General features: G+C 41.0%; 1 protein-coding gene across 1 annotated transcript; it reads right to left on the bottom strand.

The window, feature by feature from the left end:
• Positions 1-167: 167 nt before the first annotated feature.
• Positions 168-17,939, bottom strand: fancg (FA complementation group G). The gene is made up of 14 exons (XM_060907302.1): positions 17,739-17,939; positions 17,436-17,520; positions 10,169-10,294; positions 9,888-10,078; positions 4,339-4,474; positions 4,110-4,240; positions 2,701-2,847; positions 2,331-2,491; positions 2,152-2,215; positions 1,708-2,033; positions 1,569-1,609; positions 1,232-1,393; positions 805-919; positions 168-674 (listed from the first exon to the last, which is right to left on the bottom strand). Exons 1-14 carry the CDS (start codon positions 17,799-17,801, stop codon positions 563-565), a joined length of 1,860 nt encoding a protein of 619 aa, XP_060763285.1. The 5' UTR covers positions 17,802-17,939; the 3' UTR covers positions 168-562.
• Between the last annotated feature and the right edge of the window lie 4,261 nt (positions 17,940-22,200).

Here is a 22,200-nt window from a genome sequence, read left to right as displayed (position 1 = left end):
CTATACATATGATAAATAGTAACAAACAAAAACTTTAAACAGAGAATGATGCATGCACGGATTCTACTTTTTCCATTTTTAAAACGATACCGAGATCAGAACTCTAGGTGATGCCCAGAACTAAATTCCTATCCACTTAGGAACCCATTACGATGATCTACCATACATTCTCCGATGATATAACATGACCTTTATTGTCACCCAAAAGCATTCATTTCAAACTATTTACAATTTTGAAAATCATCTCAAATGAACTTGATGCAAAAATGTTTATTCCTTAGGTATACATTCTATGTCAAGAAAAGGAAAGGCAGCAGGTAGTGCAGAACATGACTGTGATGCCTTGTAGGGCCTGAATCCAGGGTTTGATCCTGAACCCCTGACTGTGTGTGGTTTTACATGTTATTCTCATCTACACACGTGTGTCGTTTGTGGTTTCCAGTTTCTCATCTCTGCACATGTACGCGTGTGTGATGTCCTGCGATGAAGGACCGGTACAAATGATAAATCAAGCAAGAGTCATTAAATAAATATTCAAAGGATGTAGAATAACGCAATGTTACTATGCTATTACAAAACTATTCTGTATAAATTCCTCCATTTTGCTCTTCAGGCTGCTCAGGTCAAAAGCCGTCGGATCCTCATGCCACGTTTGCAGATACAAGGGCAGATCTCTGAAACACAGATCGAAAAGTATTAAATGCATTGCCTCACATGAAAGCGTCAAAGAATCATCACTACCAAGTCTGTGTTTAATTATTTACATACAATACACACAAAACAATGATGGATTCATTAGCTTACACGGGTGTTGGTGATTGTGTGGAATTAAGGATTTGCGTCCACATGGCTGCCGCTTCCTGCTTGCGGTCCAGCCTCCACATCATCTCCACTAGCCACATTTCAGTGTTCCTGCATCCTGGTAAAACAAGAACCAGGACACAATTTGGTTGAGAAAATTATTCCTAACAATTCAAAAGCAGAAGAGTTGACTTAAATTGCAGTAGTAGATCAATGTTAGATCAAAAATTAAGATTATTCAATATAAATATGCACATTTAAATTAGACAAAGGGGATGTTAAGGCATAAATATATATAATGTAATAACATTATTATGAGTCATGTATAAACAGTAATGTTACATAACCATCTGATCACAAAATTAAATGGAATGTAGCATCAATGGAATGACGGGCGATTCGCTGGGGGAAGAAATATCTTTTTGCTCACCTGGTGTGGCCTGAAGACTGAGCTGAAAGTCCCTTAAAGCCTCCTTCAATTGCCCTCTCTCTGCAAAACACACAGCTCTAAATGCAAGCACTTTTCCTTTCAGAGCTTCCAGGAACTTCATTGTATGATCAACAGCTCCTCTATAGTCTCCTGGATCTTTCACTGCAAGAAACATTTTTTAAAGTGACTAATTTTATAAGAGAAAATCATACAGGACACACACACCCCCCCCAAACGATTAGATCACCATTTACTGGGCACTCATAAAAGTGAGATTGTCTGATAAGCTGTGTGAGTTTATTTCACTCCATACTGTAAGAGAAGATAAGCCGCTTACCTTTCTGCTTAATGCACGCTTTCACCAATTGATTGATAGCTCTGCAAAGTGAACACACAAAACACATCATGAGTAAGAGAAAGGAAATAAATGACATGAAGACTCGGCCCATTCAAACAGTTTCGAGATTATGCTTTACCGAGTAAAATTGGTCAATGCCTCTTTCGTATCTTTGAGCTGTAAATGTGCCTGTCCTTGGAGGAAGTAAGCAGCTCCAGACCAGAGCACACACTCCAGCTTTTCCTCTGGAGCATCAGCTTCCAGTGCCAGAGGGATGAGTTCTGTGGAAACGGTCATGGATGGTGAAATCAACAACCTCTCTGGGATAAGATCAGCAGTTTTAGCAATGACCTCATCACAAATGGCAAGGGCATCCCAAACCCGTTTGGCTGTTAACAGGGCAAAGGCTGCTTCAAGGTAGATCACTGGAATTCTTGGAAATGACAAGTCATCGCTCACAGGCATCTGCAATGTGTCAGATTTGCAAGTCATTACCCATTATATAATGCTATACATACATATATACATAATGTGCATCACTTTCAGAAAATCATAAATGGCCTCTCTGAAATAATGAACTTACTTGTTTTGAGTCTGACTGTAGAGAAGCCAAGAGGTCGAGATAATATTCAGCCCCTTGTGAATTCCTGATGAAAAATTACATTGATATCAGTGATATGATGTCAATCACGATATTAATTTCTGAGAAATTTAAAGCAGGATTCCTTCCTTCCCTCTGGTCTTAAATGTTAGTGCACTTGCCTGTCACTGAGCACACATCGACACCCCAGTGTGTGTAATATATGAAGAGGAGATGGAATTTGGCAGATGAAGTCGATTTGTTTACTCCCAAGCAGCACATCAGGAGATATCAATGGCATTGATGTACTTGATGGATCACTCTCTGCATGCAACATTACAGCCTGCATAGATAAGTAGATAGATAGATAGATAGATAGATAGATAGATAGATAGATAGATAGATAGATAGATAGATAGATAGATAGATAGATAGATAGATCACACAAGTTTCCTTTTTATACTAAACTCAGAAATATATTAGTCATTATTTAAAAAAAAAAAACTACGCCACTTGTATGGATTATAGTTCGTCCGTAGTAAGATCACTTACAGAGTGCAGGAGATGCAGGGCCTCTATTTCAGCGTTCGTGTTTCCCAGCTGTCTGTATACTTCTGAGCTCTGATAAAGAGCCCTGTGGCAATTAAAGTCCACTTCCAAAGCCTTTCTGTAACACTGAAGGGCACTCTGGGGCTGTTGCTGAAAACACACACACACACACACACACACACACACACACACACACACACACACACACACACTTCACATCTGTGAAACGCCTGGGTAGAAGTAAATCTATTAAAAGCTAGACGGCCTTTCGATTTCATAAACTCGGTGAAATTTAGTTCCCTCTGAAATTTGGTCATTGTGATACGTTTATTTCTGTAAGATCTCAAAAACAGGCCATTCTGTGGCTGGGAAGTTATTTAATTTGAAGGGATTCCCGAGCAAATAATGTGCATGAACTCGCTCGCTTCGCACAGTCAAGCAGACAGAGGAAGTCTGGTGTGCGCATGCGCAGGCTTCCCTTCTTCTTCTTTTGGGTTTTATGGCAGCTGGCATCCACAGTGTTACATTACTGCCATCTGCAGGTTTAATTTTGACCGTGCGCTGACAGTTCCATCATTCTGTCGCTAAACGAACAGCTGATCACACCGAGGTGCTCGTTGACCACCGAGATTTATTAATTTGGTCCTGTGTTTCCTTTCCTTTGCAACATAACGTCTTTTCTTCTCGCTTTCTGTTACTGTAGTCGGTCTTTCACGTTTCATTCACACACTCACGTCCTCTATTTTTCTCTCCTGTTTCAAATTTGTATCTCACAATGCCTTGCACGAACGGGGAAAGCCCACCACGTCATGTCTTGAATTGGGTCATGGTGAAGCAGGAAAAAATAGCAGAGAATTTAGGGCCACATGGCCTTAAATTCATTAATTGTTCTATTTTAAAAAAATAATAAAATTGGAAGTCTGTGATTCGAATTTAGTAGCTTTCGGTCCACTAAGCAAAAATAATTGGGTGTCGGGAAAAATTCTTTTTATGACCTACACTTAAAATCTGAAAGGCAGTCTAGCTTTAAAAGTCAGCAAAAAAAAAAAAAAAAGTTGTATAATTACAATATTCTGAACAGACGTGACAAAATGATATTATCAAAGCACTATTCACATGCAATGTCCAGTTGTCTTGGTAACCAGGAAAGATTTGTGGCTGATATAAATCCTTAACCAGTTAAATCAACAATGCTACGGTAAAATAAAATGCATCACAGATAACACTTTTTGATGTACTAATTAGCACTTTACTGTATCATTTATTCACAAAAATAAAATACCCCTGTTGGTGTAACTAGAAACTAGATAACACTCCAGGGGAGACAGCATACATTTTTAGAAAATATTCATAAAGAAATAACAGATGAGTGGAGAAATTTGTGGAAATTTGGCAGTTCAGTAACTTCTTACCAGCTTGGCATAGCAAAGGCCTGTGAGCATGTGAACATGAGCCAAGAGAGCTCTGGGTGAGGGTTGAGTGCGAGCTTCCTGCAAAACTACGAGAGCCTCGATATATTTCTCTTTCTTTATCTGCGCCACTCCTAAGACATATATGCATTATTATATACACACACACATGAACAGATTACAATTTCTTCTCTGATTTTCAGTATGGTCACACAGAGCTTAGTTAACATACCATTAGAAATAAAAGTGCACACATACAAAAGCTCCTTAAGGTCCTTGGTTGCTAAAGCGACGAGCAGGGAGGTGTCTTCTTCAGTAGAGAAGGTAAGGTTTCGGGTTTCTGCAAGCAGATCCCCTGATGGTGCGCTCTGTTTATGGATGAAGAAGATGGTTAAAATATTGTTTAAAAAACACACACACACACACACACACACACACACACACACACACACACACACACACACACACACACACAACACCCCAACTAAACTTTGAAGAAAGAGAGAAAATATATAAACAAAAGCATAAAGAAATACAGCCCAGTTCATAAGTAACTGGATAACTGGAAAGGGACATGATTTGTCATTTTATCAGTCATTTGTAATGATGAAATGTAAAGTAAGAGTCACATCACATGTGGAACACAGTGGCAGGATATTTAAGGGTTATTGATAAATTTAGGGATGACAATTTTCTGAAACACTCCACCACATAGCTACATTCACTAGACATTCCATTAGATCCACTTACCATTTAGATCAATGGATAGTTTCTCCCTCAAAGGATGGGGGGGGGGGGGGGGGGGACCCCTCTGTCCATGATTTTTAACATGGCAGACAGAATTATAAGGAAAATCACAGAGACAGTTATCTGAGATTAATGTGGTTGTTAAAGTGCATATTCTGGACCAATTTCGTGTTTTTTATATGAAAGTATGTCCCTTTACACACTCATCCAGAAGGGTAATTTTGCACAAGGCCATCTGTCTACAGCAGAAAAAAATAAAATGCGTCTGGAAAAATCCCAAGGGAGTCTGGAGCCAGATTTGTGACGTTATCTGCGGAAGCGCCAGCAGGCTGCAAGAGCTTGTGCAGTTTCAGTGCACAGCCTGTGTAGACCAAGCGCTCCCATTTCTCTCTCATTGTCCGGTCTTTTGGGAAATGATGAGTACTAATCTCATCAAGATTGGTGTTGCTACACCCTCCTACGATAAATCTGTTAACCATTTTAATAAATTACACGATAACGTTGAAGAAATTTGCAGAAAACCACTAGGTCGTTTTCTCAAACAAACCAGCGCTGACGTAGGATTCAGAAGGAGGCGTCCCGCACGCGACGTCACGAAAATCAATGTTTGCCGGGAAATCCAAATGCCAAGTTTTTTCAGAGGCGGACCAATTCGCCTCAAATGGCTTGATTTCAAATGAATTTTTCTGGTATTGCGCAAGGTAAAAAAAAATTGCAGAGAATGCAGAATACTAGAGATATTTGACCAAAGTTTAATATAAAATATGAGAATTACATTGATCTTGCTTTTGAATTTACCCGTGATATGCACTTTAACATGCAGAAACCTAAGCAGATCTTCACAGATCCTTCCCATCCTCTTTTCACTGAATCTGACAAGCTTCCCTCTGGGAGACAATACAGAGTACCTACAGCTAAAAAAAATATTTACCTCTAGGAGTTGAGCCGGATACTCGGCTGAAATGAGTATCCGGTACGGATAAAGCACTTTTGCAGAGTACGAGTATTATACGAGTAATACGAGTCAATATCTGTGCTTGGCCTGAATGAAAAATCCTCACACAGCGTCACAGCGCCCCTCCCCTACACACACACCACTCTGCTCACTCACACAGAGAACAGCTCTCTGTCTCTCCCTCAGTCACTCAGGTTCATGGGTCTTTTCCGTTAACGTTTCGGGTTTCTTCAGCTTCAAGTTTGTTTTTATTTCAGTTTGTACTTACTTATAACCAGTAGAGTTCTGGCAAACGTGGGTTCATTCAGACATGGTGCTTGGTAGAAAGCGACTTCCGTTACGTCTCTGCCTGTCGGAGATTTTTTTTCTTTTTTTTTTACAGTCGGTTAAAAACAGTTTTTTTGACTTCACGCACTGAGTGTCTGACACTTTTTCTGTAATTCATGTAAAAATAAAGGCAGTAGTGGTATAAGTATTACAAATTAAGCTACACACACACTCTGCCGGTTGTCAGAGTTTTTTTTTTTAAACCGTCAGTTGGCTCTACCCAGTTTTATTTTACTTCACGCACTGAGTGTCTGACACTTTCTAGGTAGTAGTGGTACAAATAATATTACAAATTAAGCTACACACACACACACACACACACACACACACACACACACACACACACACACAGTGTGGAAATAAAAAAAATAAAGAATAAAAAAAATTTAAAAAACAAAACACACTGATCATAAAAAAAGTTAAAAAAAGAAAGTTATGTTGAGTATGAAAACTCTTGTTCATTACATTTCATAATTGCAACCGCATGTGTTGTATTCATTGTTGCAAAACTTCTTCTGTAAATAGTTCGTTTGCTATCGTGATCAAAACCACTGATCTGAAGCTCAATGCTGATGCTGTCCTGTAAATAGTTTTCTAATCAGCAATAAATATAATTTCTGATCAACCCATATCAACTGCATGCTTAAAATAACATACTGGTTAAAGCCCCGCCCGTTTCAAGACAACCAGACCCACTTCCGGGTTAAATCCCGCCCACTTCCGGGTTAGGCCCCACCCACTCCCGGATACAGATAATTCATATGGTTAACAGATGCAGAATGCTGTACTCGCTCATCCCTATTTACCTCCACCAAGGACATTATGTTTTCAGTGTGGTTTGTTTGTCCAGCTTTAAGCAGGATTGCCCAAATCCTACCAAACCTGATCTCCATGAAACTTGGAAGTATGTAACATGGACAAGAACCCATTAAAGTTTGGAGTGGATCCAAGTCACTGGGCAGATCCACAAATTTATTTTCACTTTCGCTAACGTTACAAGATATGACTTTTGGTGTTGGCGGAAGTCAATCCATTAAATCCTTAAATGGCAGCAAAGTTCAATAATAATAAAAAAAACATAGCAAATGCAGAAATAGGATCACTCCATATCACAATCAACATTCACTGGCACCACTAATATTCTGGAATACACATGTTGCTCAAATGTGATACAGAAAGCAGTTGCCACGGAGCACTCTGGGAAAGTGACTTCAAAATACAGTATGGGTCTTAATATGAAACAAACAGTCTGTGGAATCAGTCCCAGTATGACTCAGACACAGTGACTGCAGCTGAAGATTTGCATATCATAGAAGAGTCAACAATTGTCCTTGAAGGAAATCTGCTCTCTCCGAGTGCCCTTCTAATTTTAGGAATATCTTTAGTGCACAAGTTTTATTTCATTCACATTACATTACATTACAGGCATTTAGCAGACACTCTTATCCAGAGCGACATACAACATACCCAGAGCAGCCTAGGGAGCAGTTGGGGGTTAGGTGCCTTGCTCAAGGGCACTTCAGCCATCCCTGCTGGTCCAGAGAATCGAACCAGCAACCTTTTGGTCCCAAAGCTGCTTCTCTAACCTTTAGGCCATGGCAATATTTCACTGTTGTTTTGACGTATTCTGATGTCGGATTTTTAAACAAAACAATGTACTTACAGTGGTGCTTGAAAGTTTGTGAACTCTTTAGAATTTTCTATATTTCTGCATAAATATGACCTAAAACATCATCAGATTTTCACACAAGTCCTAAAAGTAGATAAAGAGAACCCAGTTAAACAAATGAGACAAACATATTGTACTTGGTCATTTATTTATTGAGGAAAATGATCCAATATTACATATCTGTGAGTGGCAAAAGTATGTGAACCTCTAGGATTAGCAGTTAATTTGAAGGTGAAATTAGAGTCAGGTGTTTTCAATCAATGGGATGACAATCAGGTGTGAGTGGGCACCCTGTTTTATTTAAAGAACAGGGATCTATCAAAGTCTGATCTTCACAACACGTTTGTTGAAGTGTATCATGGCACGAACAAAGGAGATTTCTGAGGACCTCAGAAAAAGCGTTGTTGATGCTCATCAGGCTGGAAAAGGTTACAAAACCATCTCTAAAGAGTTTGGACTCCACCAATCCACAGTCAGACAGATTGTGTACAAATGGAGGAAATTCAAGACCATTGTTCCCCTCCCCAGGAGTGGTCGACCAACAAAGATCACTCCAAGAGCAAGGCGTGTAATAGTCAGCGAGGTCACAAAGGACCCCAGGGTAACTTCTAAGCAACTGAAGGCCTCTCTCACATTGGCTAATGTTAATGTTCATGAATCCACCATCAGGAGAACACTGAACAACAATGGTGTGCATGGCAGGGTTGCAAGGAGAAAGCCACTGCTCTCCAAAAAGAGCATTGGTGCTCATCTGTAGTTTGCTAAAGATCACGTGGACAAGCCAGAAGGCTACTGGAAAAATGTTTTGTGGACGGATGAGACCAAAATAGAACTTTTTGGTTTAAATGAGAAGCATTATGTTTGGAGAAAGGAAAACACTGCATTCCAGCATAAGAACCTTATTCCATCTGTGAAACATGGTGGTGGTAGTATCATGGTTTGGGCCTGTTTTGCTGCATCTGGGCCAGGACGACTTGCCATCATTGATGGAACAATGAATTCTTAATTATACCAGCGAATTCTAAAGGAAAATGTCAGGACATCTGTCTATGAACTGAATCTCAAGAGAAGGTGGGTCATGCAGCAAGACAACAACCCTAAGCACACAAGTCGTTCTACCAAAGAATGGTTAAAGAAGAATAAAGTTAATGTTTTGGAATGGCCAAGTCAAAGTCCTGACCTTAATCCAATGGAAATGATGTGGAATGACCTGAAGCGAGCAGTTCATGTGAGGAAACCCACCAACATCCCAGAGTTGAAGCTGTTCAGTACGGAGGAATGGGCTAAAATTCCTCCAAGCCGGTGTGCAGGACTGATCAACAGTTACCGCAAACGTTTAGTTGCAGTTATTGCTGCACAAGGGGGTCACACCAGATACTGAAAGCAAAGGTTCACATACTTTTGCCACTCACAGATATGTAATATTGAGTCATTTTCCTCAATAAATAAATGACCAAGTATAATATTTTTGTCTCATTTGTTTAACTGGGTTCTCTTTATCTACTCTTAGGACTTGTGTGAAAATCTGATGATGTTTTAGGTCAGATTTATGCAGAAATATAGAAAATTCTAAAGGGTTCACAAACTTTCAAGCACCACTGTATTTATAAATAATATAACAAGAGACTGAAACTGCTTTGTTTTTTTTTTGTTTGTTTCTTTTCTGTTCAAACTCTCTCGCAGTTACCAGAGGGCTAGCCCCCCACTGTAACCCTAGCTACGTAATAGGCGAGAGGCCGAGGACGACTGAAACAGAGATCAGCGCTGCCTGATGTGCGTTGTGGCATGGGAAGGACTTTCTGTTCCGAATCGTGTCTCCATGCAAGTGTTTTTTTTGGGGTAGTTATTGTATAAAGCCAACCACAATCTTTTCAGAAATGGACAATGAACTTATCAATCAATCAATCAATTTGTAGGCGATTGTCTGGAGTATCCTAGATGTTATATACAGTATGAACAAAATGATGTGTTATTATGGCTGTCCTTAATTTTCCATTTGAATGGCGATGTCTTTCTGTCTTGCTCAGATGTTGTAAGACAGTTATCTTTACATACTTTACAAAAAAAAATAAAAAATACATACTTTGTGATTAACCTGTAGAAGCAAATGCAGGATTCCTTCATAGTGGCATTCTGAGAGCCAGACTGCCCACTGAATCAGCAGCAGTTTGTGGATCCATGGTTCGTATACCGTACCACCGAAGGTCTTCAGCACAACTTGCCATAATGGAACCAAATCATAACTGGGCACCTGCTTACATACAGCCTCTAATGCTAAAAACCATGAGAGAGAACACAAAGTATTCAGAAACATAATCCCCATCTGCACATTATTTTTCTACTACAATAAATAAGAGGCTTTACCTCTTATTAAGATATTGTTAATGCAATCATTCGTCTCCTTTGGTGTGCCGCAACTCAGTGAAAATAACAAAGTGTTGTATGCAACAGTGAGCTCAAGCTTAAGGTGTCCTGTTTGGGCTGGCAGACCTGTTGGAGGAACAAAACTCATACATCAGTTTTTAGACATGCTTAGTATGTTTGGGTACAGGATTGTGGCCACATATAAGGTATGGCAGCCTAATTGTGATCTCATTTGCTATTTGTGTCTAGTTTACTACAGCTTTGCGATTTGTGCAGACTTAATGAATCAAGTCTAGTTCATGCCGATTTAAACCCTTGGAGTGCTGCAGGTATTCTGAGCAAATCCCTTTAGTATTAAGAGCTAAAGAAAATGATTGTCAACTTAGTCAAGTTATTAGCAGCTTAGTCATTAAGTTATAATTATATTAACATTGCATTGACCAAGAAACAAGTCAGATCTTCTGCAAATACACTCGTCATGTGCCCTTTTTTGCCATCCTACTTTAAATTTTTTTTATTTTTAAACACACCCCTGGTAGTACAGTTGCACTTACAAGTTTACATACACGTATCATGGACTCGAATACCATGGTAATATTGGGCTTTCAATTATTTATTTGAACTGTTCTTTTTCTGTGACATAATGATTATACAATATACAGCTTTAATAGAAAAAAAAAATTTGATGCAGAAGTTTTAATTTATTTAGGGCTTTCTGAAATCAAAGCCCAAAATAAAAGTTAGAAGAAGAAGTCTGTGTCACATATACACTTGAGCACAAGCGAAATTTCCATCTGAAGCAGTGAACACAGGCATGCACACACAAATGAGGAACGAGCACACACACATACATACCCAGCGCAGTGGGCAGCTATGCTACGGCACCCAGGGAGCAGTTGGGGGTTAGGTGCCTTGCTCAAGGGCACTTCAGCCATGATACAGAGGGAGGTGAAAGTGCTGTTCATTCACTCAACTCCCCTCACGTTTTTCCTGCCGGTCCCGGGAATCGAACCACCGACCCTTTGGGCCCAAGGCTTTCTCTAACCTATAGGCCATGGCTGCCCCCATGGCTGGTTAAATGTCCCTTGACCAGATGCTTTTGGTAGCAATCAACAAGCAGAATTCTGGTTGGATATTTGGCAACTCTTCTTAGCAGAATTGGTAGCATTCAGTTAAATTTGTTGGTTTCCTGGCATGGAACCAACTTTTAAGCAGTCCACATATTTTTTATGTGGTTGAGATCAGGACTTTGAGAAGGCATTTCAAAAGCTTAATGTTATCCTGCTTTATCCCGTTTGGGGATATTGTACTGTTGGAACACCCAGTTGTGTCAAAGTTTCAACCATCTAGCTGATCGTAGTGTTGTAGTACTCGAGACCGGTCTCAAGACCACTTTTTGATGGTCTCGTCTTGAAATCAACCACATTTTTACTTGGTCTTGTCTCGGTCTCGGATATTGAGGGCTCAGGATTTTATTGCAAGACCGGTCAAGACCATAACTGTGGGGATTTCATCAAATTGTCTGTGTATTTTATGATTTAACATTGTTACTGAGATTGGATGTACAATTTCCTGCTTCAAATCTGACCAATAATGTGACTCATTACTAATTTGAAATTTTTCTTCCTGTTAATGAATGTCACCCTCCCACCTCTTTCTCACACACACACACACACACTGGATCAGGTCCCAGTCTTGACTCAATCTCGCCCTGTCTTGGTCTTGACTTGATCTCAACCCCTCAAAATCTTAGTTCCAGTACAGTTTGGTTTTAGTCATGACTTGGTTTAGGTTGTCTTGACTAGAACACTAGCTGATGATTTGAGGTTATGCTGAATAATTCTGAGGTAGTCCGAGTCCTTTGTTATTCCAACCGCTTTGTTTAACCATGTTTAACAGTTGGTACAGTGTTCCTGGGGTTAAATACCTTACCTTTACTCTTCCAAACATACCGCCAGTCATTGTGGCCAAAGAACTCAATCTTTGTCTTATCTGACCATAAAACTTTCCTCCAGAAGGTTTTTCATTGTCCGTGTGTTCAGCTGTAAACTTCAGTCAAGCTTGCCTTTTTGGATCAGGGACGTCTTTCTTGGCCTCTGGCGATGTAAAACATTCTTGATTGTAGACAGTGCTCCAGCAGTTTTCAGTTCCTGGAAGGCCTGTACCTTGGTGCTTCCTGACCATCCAAACCAATTTCCTCTCATCGGAGAGTGACAGCTTCAGTCTTCTTCCAGACCCTGGCAAAGTGGCTACACCTCCCAATAACTTGTACTTGTCAAAGAAACCCTTTTTATTTTGGCACAGAGTAGTGGTGTTCGGAAATCAGACACAGTCAAGTCTAGGCTGAAAACATATCTGTTTAGTCAAGCCTTTTGTTAATGGTGTTTATGAGGTAAAGGTGTAGATCTGGAGGGTCCTCAGACATAGAGTGTTTTGGTAAACTGGGATGTATGGATGCTGTCAGTCCTCCACTCACTTGCTCACTCGAGTTTGTTGACGGTGTAGTGGCTGACTGCTTTATGTCCCGGGGCTCCCTCATGCCTGTGTTACCTTCTAGCTCTCCCCTTTTAGTTATGCTGTCATAGTTAGTTTTGCCGGAGTCCCTGCTTGCACTCAGTGCAAAATGTATACTGTTTCTACTTATTTAGGTGACACTGGGCATACCTAACAACCTGTCCCTCCTGAGTTACATGTCAATCCTGAGATCGAGATGCTGACCTCTTCTGCTCCTCGGACCTGCCCGATCCATCCTGACGCCTTATGTCTGGTAGGAGTCTCATCACATCGCTCCTGTGGAGGACGGACCCATATGGACAGTTGAAAGTCACACTTAGAAGACGCTTTGGACACTTACAGCAATGCTGTTATGGCTGAGGACTACAGTTGACTTGCTAACTTTAGGACTGCAGTTGTCATGAACAGTTTTGCACTCAAGTTTCCATCAATTGAAGAGTTATAACGTCAACGAAACTGACTCCATGTTAAAACTGTTAATGTTATAATCATGTTGTCGCCCAAATGAGGATGGGTTCCCTTTTGAGTCTGGTTCCTCTCGAGGTTTCTTCCTCATGTCGTCTGAGGGAGTTTTTCCTCGCCACACGTTTGCTCATTGGGGATAGATTAGGGATAAAATTAGCTCATGTTTAAAGTCATTCAAATTCTGTAAAGCTACTTTGCGACAATGTCTATTGTTAAAAGTGCTATTGAGGTATTTCACCTGACGTCACAGGGTCACGTGACGCCCCGGTGTTCGCCATTTTGAACGTCAAGCTACATACTAACGCTGCAGACAGAGAGGGAGAACCGGCTTGAAAAAAAACGTGTTACAGACACCTAGAATAGATTAATTTGTCAGTAAGCACTCTATAAATAACCATGGTGTTTGCTTGTTGTGCTGTGGGCTGCCACAACAGACAGGGACAGCGTGCAGGACGCTCCTTTTACCGGTTTCTAGTGATGGGAATTTCGGCTCTTTTGGCTCTTCTTACTATAAGGAGCCGGCTCTTTCGGCTCCCAAACGGCTCCTGAGATTTTATTTTTGATTTAATTGCTGCAATTAACTAGTTAATTAATTACATTATTTATATTTTATCAAATAGGATGTTTTCCATTTTATTTTTTATTTTTTGTAGCCATTGTAAAGCTTTGTAAAGTACAGCAGTGTAACAATGTTCTAGCTATAGAAATAAAACTTACCAATTAATAAATTATTTTCTCACAAACATAATGCAAAACTGTGTTATATTACCAATATAAAATACACAGCTGATTTTCCCCTCCTCAGGTGCCTCACAGACTCCTCTCCCCTGCGCTCCACAGCTTTAAGCATTACACCAATTTTCGTATTTTCGCAGCTGTGAATGACATCAACCAAAAAAAGTAGGCGTACACCATGCTACTTTTTCTCCTTTGAATGGTAATAGACAACACAAAGACGCAATCGGACAGCAACTTTTTTTGTGAAAGTCTCTCTCTCTCTGAGGCACCTAAGGACAAAAAAAATAATTCGGCTCCCCAACTCGGCTCCCACCGAAGAGCCGGCTCCCGTCGTTCACTTCAAAGAGCCGGCTCTTTGAACCAGATCGTTCGCGACCAACACATCACTACTGGTTTACTACTGACCCAGACAAGAGGGATTACAGCTGTGAAAAGACAGGATTGGGAGCCAACAGAGTACTCCAGACTTTGCAGTGATCATTTCATTTCAGGTTAGTTTATTAGTTAATGCAATTTTGATAAAATATATAGCAAAAAGTAAATGGGTCAGTGTTTGTTAACCCATCTGAGCAGTGAAACAAGGCAGTGTTAATTTGTCTAGGGTTGCATGTAGCAGACATCAGACATAAAACGCAATAACAGAGGCTAGAAAGAAATGGGACATAGAAATAAACAGGGAAATTAAGTAAAAAAAGAGAGAGAAAAAAAAAGAAAAAAAGAGCGCGGATCTCCAAACACATGAGAAGCCTATCTTACGCACATATCACGCGGACTCCACACACGCATCGCGTCTGAAGTCATAACTCATCAGGGGAAATCGTGTCCACATTGGCATGTTCAAAAAACAACCTCGTGTCAACAATGATACCACACGCAAGAAAAAAAAAAAAAAACAGTCAGGCTACTCAACAACCAACCTGGCGGCAGCAGTCGTTGTCATGTAAACACAACACTTCGGATATGCAAATGCTTCCCGTTACACACGATTGCTATGTCAATAAACATCATTTTGCCAATATTTTAGAGACCCCCCCAACTAGGGATGGCGAAAACTAAAAAAAATCTTGACCAACCACCGAGCCTCATTAACCGGTTAAAGTCGGTTAACCTATGAGTTTCAAATTCTAGAATTGGAATTATTACAGGGATGCAAACGGCGCGCCTTTTGGCGGATGCCGCCCTCTCCACGGCTGAATCGCGCAGATCCGACCTTCGTTTCCAAAGGGGGGGCGTTGGAGCATCCGACCACAACTTCATCAAAGCAAATTCTGCATATAAGCAAATGCCGCCACAGTCCACGAAACACAGGAAGTACAAGCACGAGAAGAAAACAGCAAATCAGAAAGCCGCGCGCCCGCGCTGAAGCCGCGCAAAATTTAATGTGCGCATTCTGATCTACTGATTGCGCAGCTTCCGCGCAAACGCGCGCAGCCCCCCGATCCACTGCCCTCCTTTCACACCCCCCACGCTTCATGGACTGCAACGGCACCCGCCTATTTAGTAATTTTAATACAGAATCCACCTTGAAATTACAATCAGACACTCCAACGCCCCCCCCCCCCCCCCCCAAAAAAAAACGGATCTGCGCGATTAAAAAAAAAAAGTCGGCATCTGCGCCTTTAGTTTGTGTGGAGAGATATGATCTGCAATAACATGCATTGTTGGCTACAGACCAAAACATACTTTCAGAATGCACTGGCCAAGGCAGGACTAAACTCGATGTGCCTTTTAATAATTAAAAAAAAAAGTAATTTGTAAGCTAAAAAGCCGGTGTCTACACTTTTTTCACCGAGTGGCAGCTGGGCGGGACATGACTGAATGGGTGTTTCTGATTTGTCAGCTGTCTTTAACTGGGGCGGGACATGACTGAATGGGTGTTTCTGATTTGTCAGCTGTCCGCTCCAAAATCAGCAGCTTCAAAACGATTGATTTTTTTTTTAACCGACAACCAAAAAAAATTAACCGGTTGACGTTGATTCGGTCAACCACCGGTCAAACGGTCATCGGTTAACATCCCTACCCCCAACATTTCCCAAATCATGTTTTCAAAGGATCTCATGTCTGTTTCAGGGGATCTCGGATCCCCCAAGTAACAAGACAGTGTTGTGAACATAGCCTACCTTGTACCGTTTCAAACTGCTGGGGTCATCCTTCATCAAACTGTTGACTTCTGTCGACAACCTTGGCTCCATACCAAGGCTGGGTACAGTGTTTGTGATAAAAGACAGATCCAATTTAACACGAATCACAGCTTACTTTCTTGTTAAAATGTGCAAAGGTCTCCACCATCTCATACTGCCTTGCACTGAAGGACTTAAGCGTGCCGTCCAAAATGGCTGCATCACGTGACTTGGTCACGTGGGTGAAATACCTCAAAAGAAATAAACTTGACTTCCGGCTGCAGTCAAATGACCACGAACAGGAAGTTAAGAGGCTTAAGTTAAGACATTTCAAAACTTTAAGCACCACTAAATTAATAATCTAAGAGGGTGCATGGATATTTTTGACCCTGTCAGAAAACCCAAAATAAATCAAAACTTATAGATGAAATTCTTAGGGTTTTTTTTTTCTGTTAAAAGTATGTGTTGTACAATAATTTTGTTACAGAAAAAATAAGTTTAAAGAAATAATTGAAAGCCCAATACTGCCATGACATTCATGTCCATGAGTGTGTATGGGTTGTTTTACAATCAGGGTACGCAAGCTAAAAATCACATTTAACACTTATTATCTTCAATATCAAAAGGCTTGACTAAATAAACTTGGTTGTTTATTGTAGCCCTGTGATAGCTCTATTATTTGTGATAGCAAAAAAAAAATTTGGTGATAACGTTATTTTTGGTGAATGTATGGCAATATATGTCATATTTAGCAAAATTACTCGTGTCATTTAGAAAAAGTGCTTTTTTGACCACAGGTAGCTCCAAAAGGGATGCACTTAAATCATTCTTTATACCATAAAACAAATATTTGGTTCCATATCATTGGAAACATAGTTAAGTTTTAATGTTGAATGGCAGTAAGTTTTCAGACTATTTTGATCAAATTAGTATGGAATTGTGTCAAAAAAAGTCCTCTCCGAGACAGCTAATTTTTCAATATAAAATAACATATCTAAAATGATTATTTTCATCCTAAAATGTGGTCAAGATATTGGGACATAAATATTAGAGACAACTACAAAGCTTACAGCCTTATATTTAAAAGCACTATGGAAGTAGTGGATTCTGAATTGTCAAAAAAAAAAGTCCTCTCCGAGAATCACTTCATTTGTTTCTCCCAGCCCTGCTTAAAGCTACACTTAATCTTGTTATAATACAAACTATTACACATGCCTATCTGTTCTTTAACTTGTCCTTCACTTAAAAACTGGTACAAGAACCAGTTTGAATCAATTTGAATTTTGGACCCCTGTGACACAAACTTTGTACCCTGATTGTAAAACAACCCGTATGCAAACTTCTGACTGCAGCTGTATATCTCTTAACTGGATAACCTGCTGGATATTGCTCTCTTATAAACGCTGAAGAAAATAAAATATAACTGTTACCTTGAACTTTTTGCTGTAGTTTCACACATTCTGTATAACAGTGCTTCTTTATGTCCTGAATAGGCGGTCGACGACTTTCATATTCCTGAAATTAAACAGTTAAACTCCTTATATTAAATCAATCTCTAACCAGCAAGTGAGAAAAACTTCGGCGGAATCCTAAATGACTCCCGAACATACACCATATGCACTATGTAGGATGGAAACACCATTGTTTTATCACCCATGCAGTGCGCTGATGTAGGGAGTCAGGAGCGATTTGGCATTGACCCTAAAGTAGTTAGCTGAAAAAGCTAATCATACCTTCCACTTTTTGGCGATGTTATTATTCTCCTCAGTCCATCTGTCAACCAGATTCGGAGACATATCTTACCAGAATTAACATAATTCAACCACAGATTGTTTTATTTAAAAAAATCCGCTTTGTTGTTTTATTGAAATAATTTTAGATCCTGATTTGAACTTTCGCTCCACTCCTCAGGTAAAAAGGGCGCTCTGATGACAACAACCGCATCCACTGCTAGAGCTCTACCGCGCATGCGTTAAACGGTTTAGGACGCATGCGCAATCCGTCACGCATGCGCAATTCATGCGGTTACAACAGCATAGAACATACTGCGATATGAACTTTAATCATAACGCAAAATACGTTCTGTTTATAAATCTATTTTATGGATAATATTGAGTATGGTGGGCTCAACGTTCGCCTTTTTGCTTCCTTGAGAAATACATTTAAAAATAACGGATTAAGATAATTTTTTGTCTAATTTTTGTTTAATATGGATTTTTGGAACTGTACAGCATAATAGACCCTACAGTTAATTTTTTACCTTTTCCACTCCTGAATAATAATAATAATAATAATAATAGTTGTAGCAAAATGAAGACAATAAATCTACCATGAGTAAGAGAACAAAAATAACAATAGATACATAAAGCAAATACAAATACCAAAACATAACAACAAAAACATTTAATTAATAATGAGCCAGCTGAGGTCCTAGGAACAGGCATATGTGCAGACACCTTGGGTCCTGGGAGGAGCTTCATCCCGTTGCTGTAGTCATTATAAACATAGACGCCGCATTGAGCTGGTGGCCCGTTGCTGGGATACGTCAGAGTGTCCGCCATATTGGATGTGGCAAATCTTCCCCGTAAACCAGTGCAAGTAAATGGACTGAACTTCATAAAGCCCCTTTCTACAATAATATTTAACTCGATGCCTTTTATTCACCCATTAAGACACACACGTATATATTTGGGAAACAAACAGGCATAAAAACAACATATATAACTTTTAATGTGATGGTTATAAATAGTGTGCGAAATACCCTGTACACTGCAAACTAGCGACAGATACGCGATAGATAGCTCAGGTAAGCTAATCAGTCAGCATACCGTAGCAAGCTACCAAAACCTGAGGCCACAATAACCAACCTACAAGACTGAATATGATAAATGATGGGAATAGTGGAAAAACTGGAAATAGTGAATTAAAAAAATGTACTGTTTTATTTATTGAGTCACCACACAGACCTACTCTCGTTGAATAAAGTGAGCTGAATGACCGCCAAACTGAGTTCGGCCAGGTTCTAACGTCATACCAAAACAAAATACATCACTGATTCCTTCACATTCAGAAAGGTTAAAAACATTCATCATACGTTCAAAAATGTTCATCATAGTGTGGCACTGTATTCTCTAATTCTCACTGCTTATAACTCTACACCTACCTGGTGGAGATGAGCTGGGAAACTGAAGACTGAAGGAACAGCTCCCTCTCTGATCCTGACTGTCTGACCTGTTCTGTCAAAATCCTCTGTTCTGAAGTGTTCACTGCAGAGCATGGATGACGGAGTAGCAGAAAACCCTTCCCGTCGCACAGCTGTCTCCCACTGCTTTTTCATGTCTTTATTTTTGGGAAACCTACATAGTATGTGAAAAGTTAGCTAAGCAACTAACAACAATCAGCGTAGTTACGAAGGAAATACTTCGTTGTTTGGAGACAGGTTTCACCGAGCGGCTATTATGCGCGAGACTTCATATTAGCCACAAAGTCAGAAAAATCTGTTCATAAAATTACGTTATAATGACCAAATACAGTGAAAAGTATTTTTCCAGTCTCACCTGTGAAAGGTAATCCCATGTGATCTCGTTTGGACGGTAAACCTGTTGGTACAGTTAAACGCAGCACATGAATGAGGCATCTTTATTCTCGGCTGAAGAATCTCCACTTTGCCACATCCAATATGGCGGCGAGGATGACGTATGATTCTACGCAGAATGCGGCGTCTATGTTTATGTCTATGGCTGTAGTGATGAGATGAGATAACACTGGTTTGATGAACTGCTATACACCAGCCTATGTACTGGATGTATGATTATTTGTTTGACCAGCAGGTGTCTCTAGTGAGCGAGTGACGCTTCATTCAGACTCTAGACATTTAGAATCTCATCTCATCTCATCTCATCTCATTATCTCTAGCCGCTTTATCCTGTTCTACAGGGTCGCAGGCAAGCTGGAGCCTATCCCAGCTGACCACGGGCGAAAGGCGGGGCACACCCCGGACAAGTCGCCAGGCCATCACAGGGCCGACACACAGACACAGACAACCATTCACACTCACATTCACACCTACGGTCAGTTTAGAGTCACCAGTTAACCTAACCTGCATGTCTTTGGACTGTGGGGGAAACCGGAGCACCCGGAGGAAACCCACGCGGACACGGGGAGAGCATGCAAACTCCACACAGAAAGGCCCTCGCCGGCCACAGGGCTCGAACCTGGACCTTCTTGCTGTGAGGCGACAGCGCTAACCACTACACCACCGTGCCGCCATCAAACCAGTGCTATATAAAGATAAATTTGTAAATATATTCTAAATGTCCAGAGTCTGAATGAAGCGTCACTCGCTCACTAGAGACACCTGCTGGTCAAACAAATAATCATACATCCAGTACATAGGCTGGTGTATAGCAGTTCATCAAACCAGTGTTATCTCATTTCATTATCTCTAGCCGCTTTTTCCTGTTCTACAGGGTCGCAGGCAAGCTGGAGCCTATCCAAGGTGGGGTACACCCTGGACAAGTCGCCAGGTCATCACAGGGCTGACACATAGACACAGACAACCATTCACACACACCTACGGTCAATTTAGAGTCACCAGTTAACCTAACCTGCATGTCTTTGGACTGTGGGGGAAACCGGAGCACCCGGAGGAAACCCACGCGGGCACGGGGAGAACATACAAACTCCACACAGAAAGGCCCTCGCCGGCCACGGGGCTCGAACCCGGACCTTCTTGCTGTGAGGCGACAGCGCTAACCACTACACCACCATGCTGCCATCAAACCAGTGTTATATAAAGATAAATTTGTAAATATATTCTAAATGTCTAGAGTCTGAATATAAATTTTAGCGTTTAGTTTTTTATTGTTGGACACCAAATAACAAAAAGGCACAAAAAATTTCATACATAACAGTTTCTTTTAAAAAGGAACATTGTGCAAGGTACACACAAATAATAATGCAAAGTGGCAGAACACTGACATGATGTAGAAATTAAAACATGTTGTACATTTCTTGGCGGCATGGTGGTGTATTGGTTAGCACTGGCGCCTGACAGCAAGAGGGTCCTGGGTTCAAGCCCAGTGGCCAGCAAGGGCCCTTCTATGTGGAGTTTGCATGTTCTCCCCGTGTCTGTATGGGTTTCCTCTGGGTGCGCCGGTTTCCCCCAAAGACATGTAGGTTAGGTTAATTGGTGGCTCTAAATTGACCGTGAATGGTTGTTTGTCTCTGTGTCAGCCCTGCGATGACCTGGTGACTTGTCCAGGGTGTACCCCGCCTCTCGCCCATAGTCAGCTATAGGCTTCAGCTTGCCTGCGACCCTGTAGGACAGGAAAAGCGGCTACAGATAATGGATGGATGGATGTACATTTCTTGGAGCAGTAGGTGCCGCTAGTGAGCTCTATCAAAAATGATTTCGAATAATGAACCTTTTAGTGAATCACAACCGAGGCCTTGTGTGTCATCGTTGGTCACATGGTTTTCTGCTAAACGACACATGTCGCAGTGTCACAGGCTGTTTTTAAAATCAGAGCTGTCTTTCGAACACATTGTACGAAACTGTCTTGCACATGAGCTTATCCTGCATATTATAAAGTATATAGTCGAACATTACAGGAACAATGGCAAAGACCAGCATCACCACCTCAGAAAGTGGAAGGTTATCATGATCGACTGCACAGGATACAACAGCGTGGCTTTGTAGACACAGAGTGCATGTGCTTGACTGGCCTGCTGCCAGTCCAGATCTGTCTCCTATTGAGAATGTATGGCTCATCATGAAGAGAAGAATCAGACAACGGCGACCAAGAACTGTTGAGTAGCTGAAGTCTTGTATCAAGCAAAAATTTCAATTGCAAAACTGCAACAGTGGGCGGCACGGTGGTGTAGTGGTTAGCGCTGTCGCCTCACAGCAAGAAGGTCCTGGGTTCGAGCCCCGTGGCCGGCGAGGGCCTTTCTGTGTGGAGTTTGCATGTTCTTCCCGTGGCCGCGTGGGTTTCCTCCGGGTGCTCCGGTTTCCCCCACAGTCCAAAGACATGCAGGTTAGGTTAACTGGTGACTCTAAATTGACCATAGGTGTGAATGTGAGTGTGAATGGTTGTCTGTGTCTATGTGTCAGCCCTGTGATGACCTGGCGACTTGTCCAGGGTGTACCCCGCCTTTCGCCCGTAGTCAGCTGGGATAGGCTCCAGCTTGCCT

This window comes from Neoarius graeffei, chromosome 24 (assembly GCF_027579695.1).
Source record: "Neoarius graeffei isolate fNeoGra1 chromosome 24, fNeoGra1.pri, whole genome shotgun sequence".
Taxonomy (NCBI): domain Eukaryota; kingdom Metazoa; phylum Chordata; class Actinopteri; order Siluriformes; family Ariidae; genus Neoarius; species Neoarius graeffei.
Note: the sequence above shows the minus strand (reverse complement) of the source record. Positions and strands in the feature narration are given on the sequence as shown.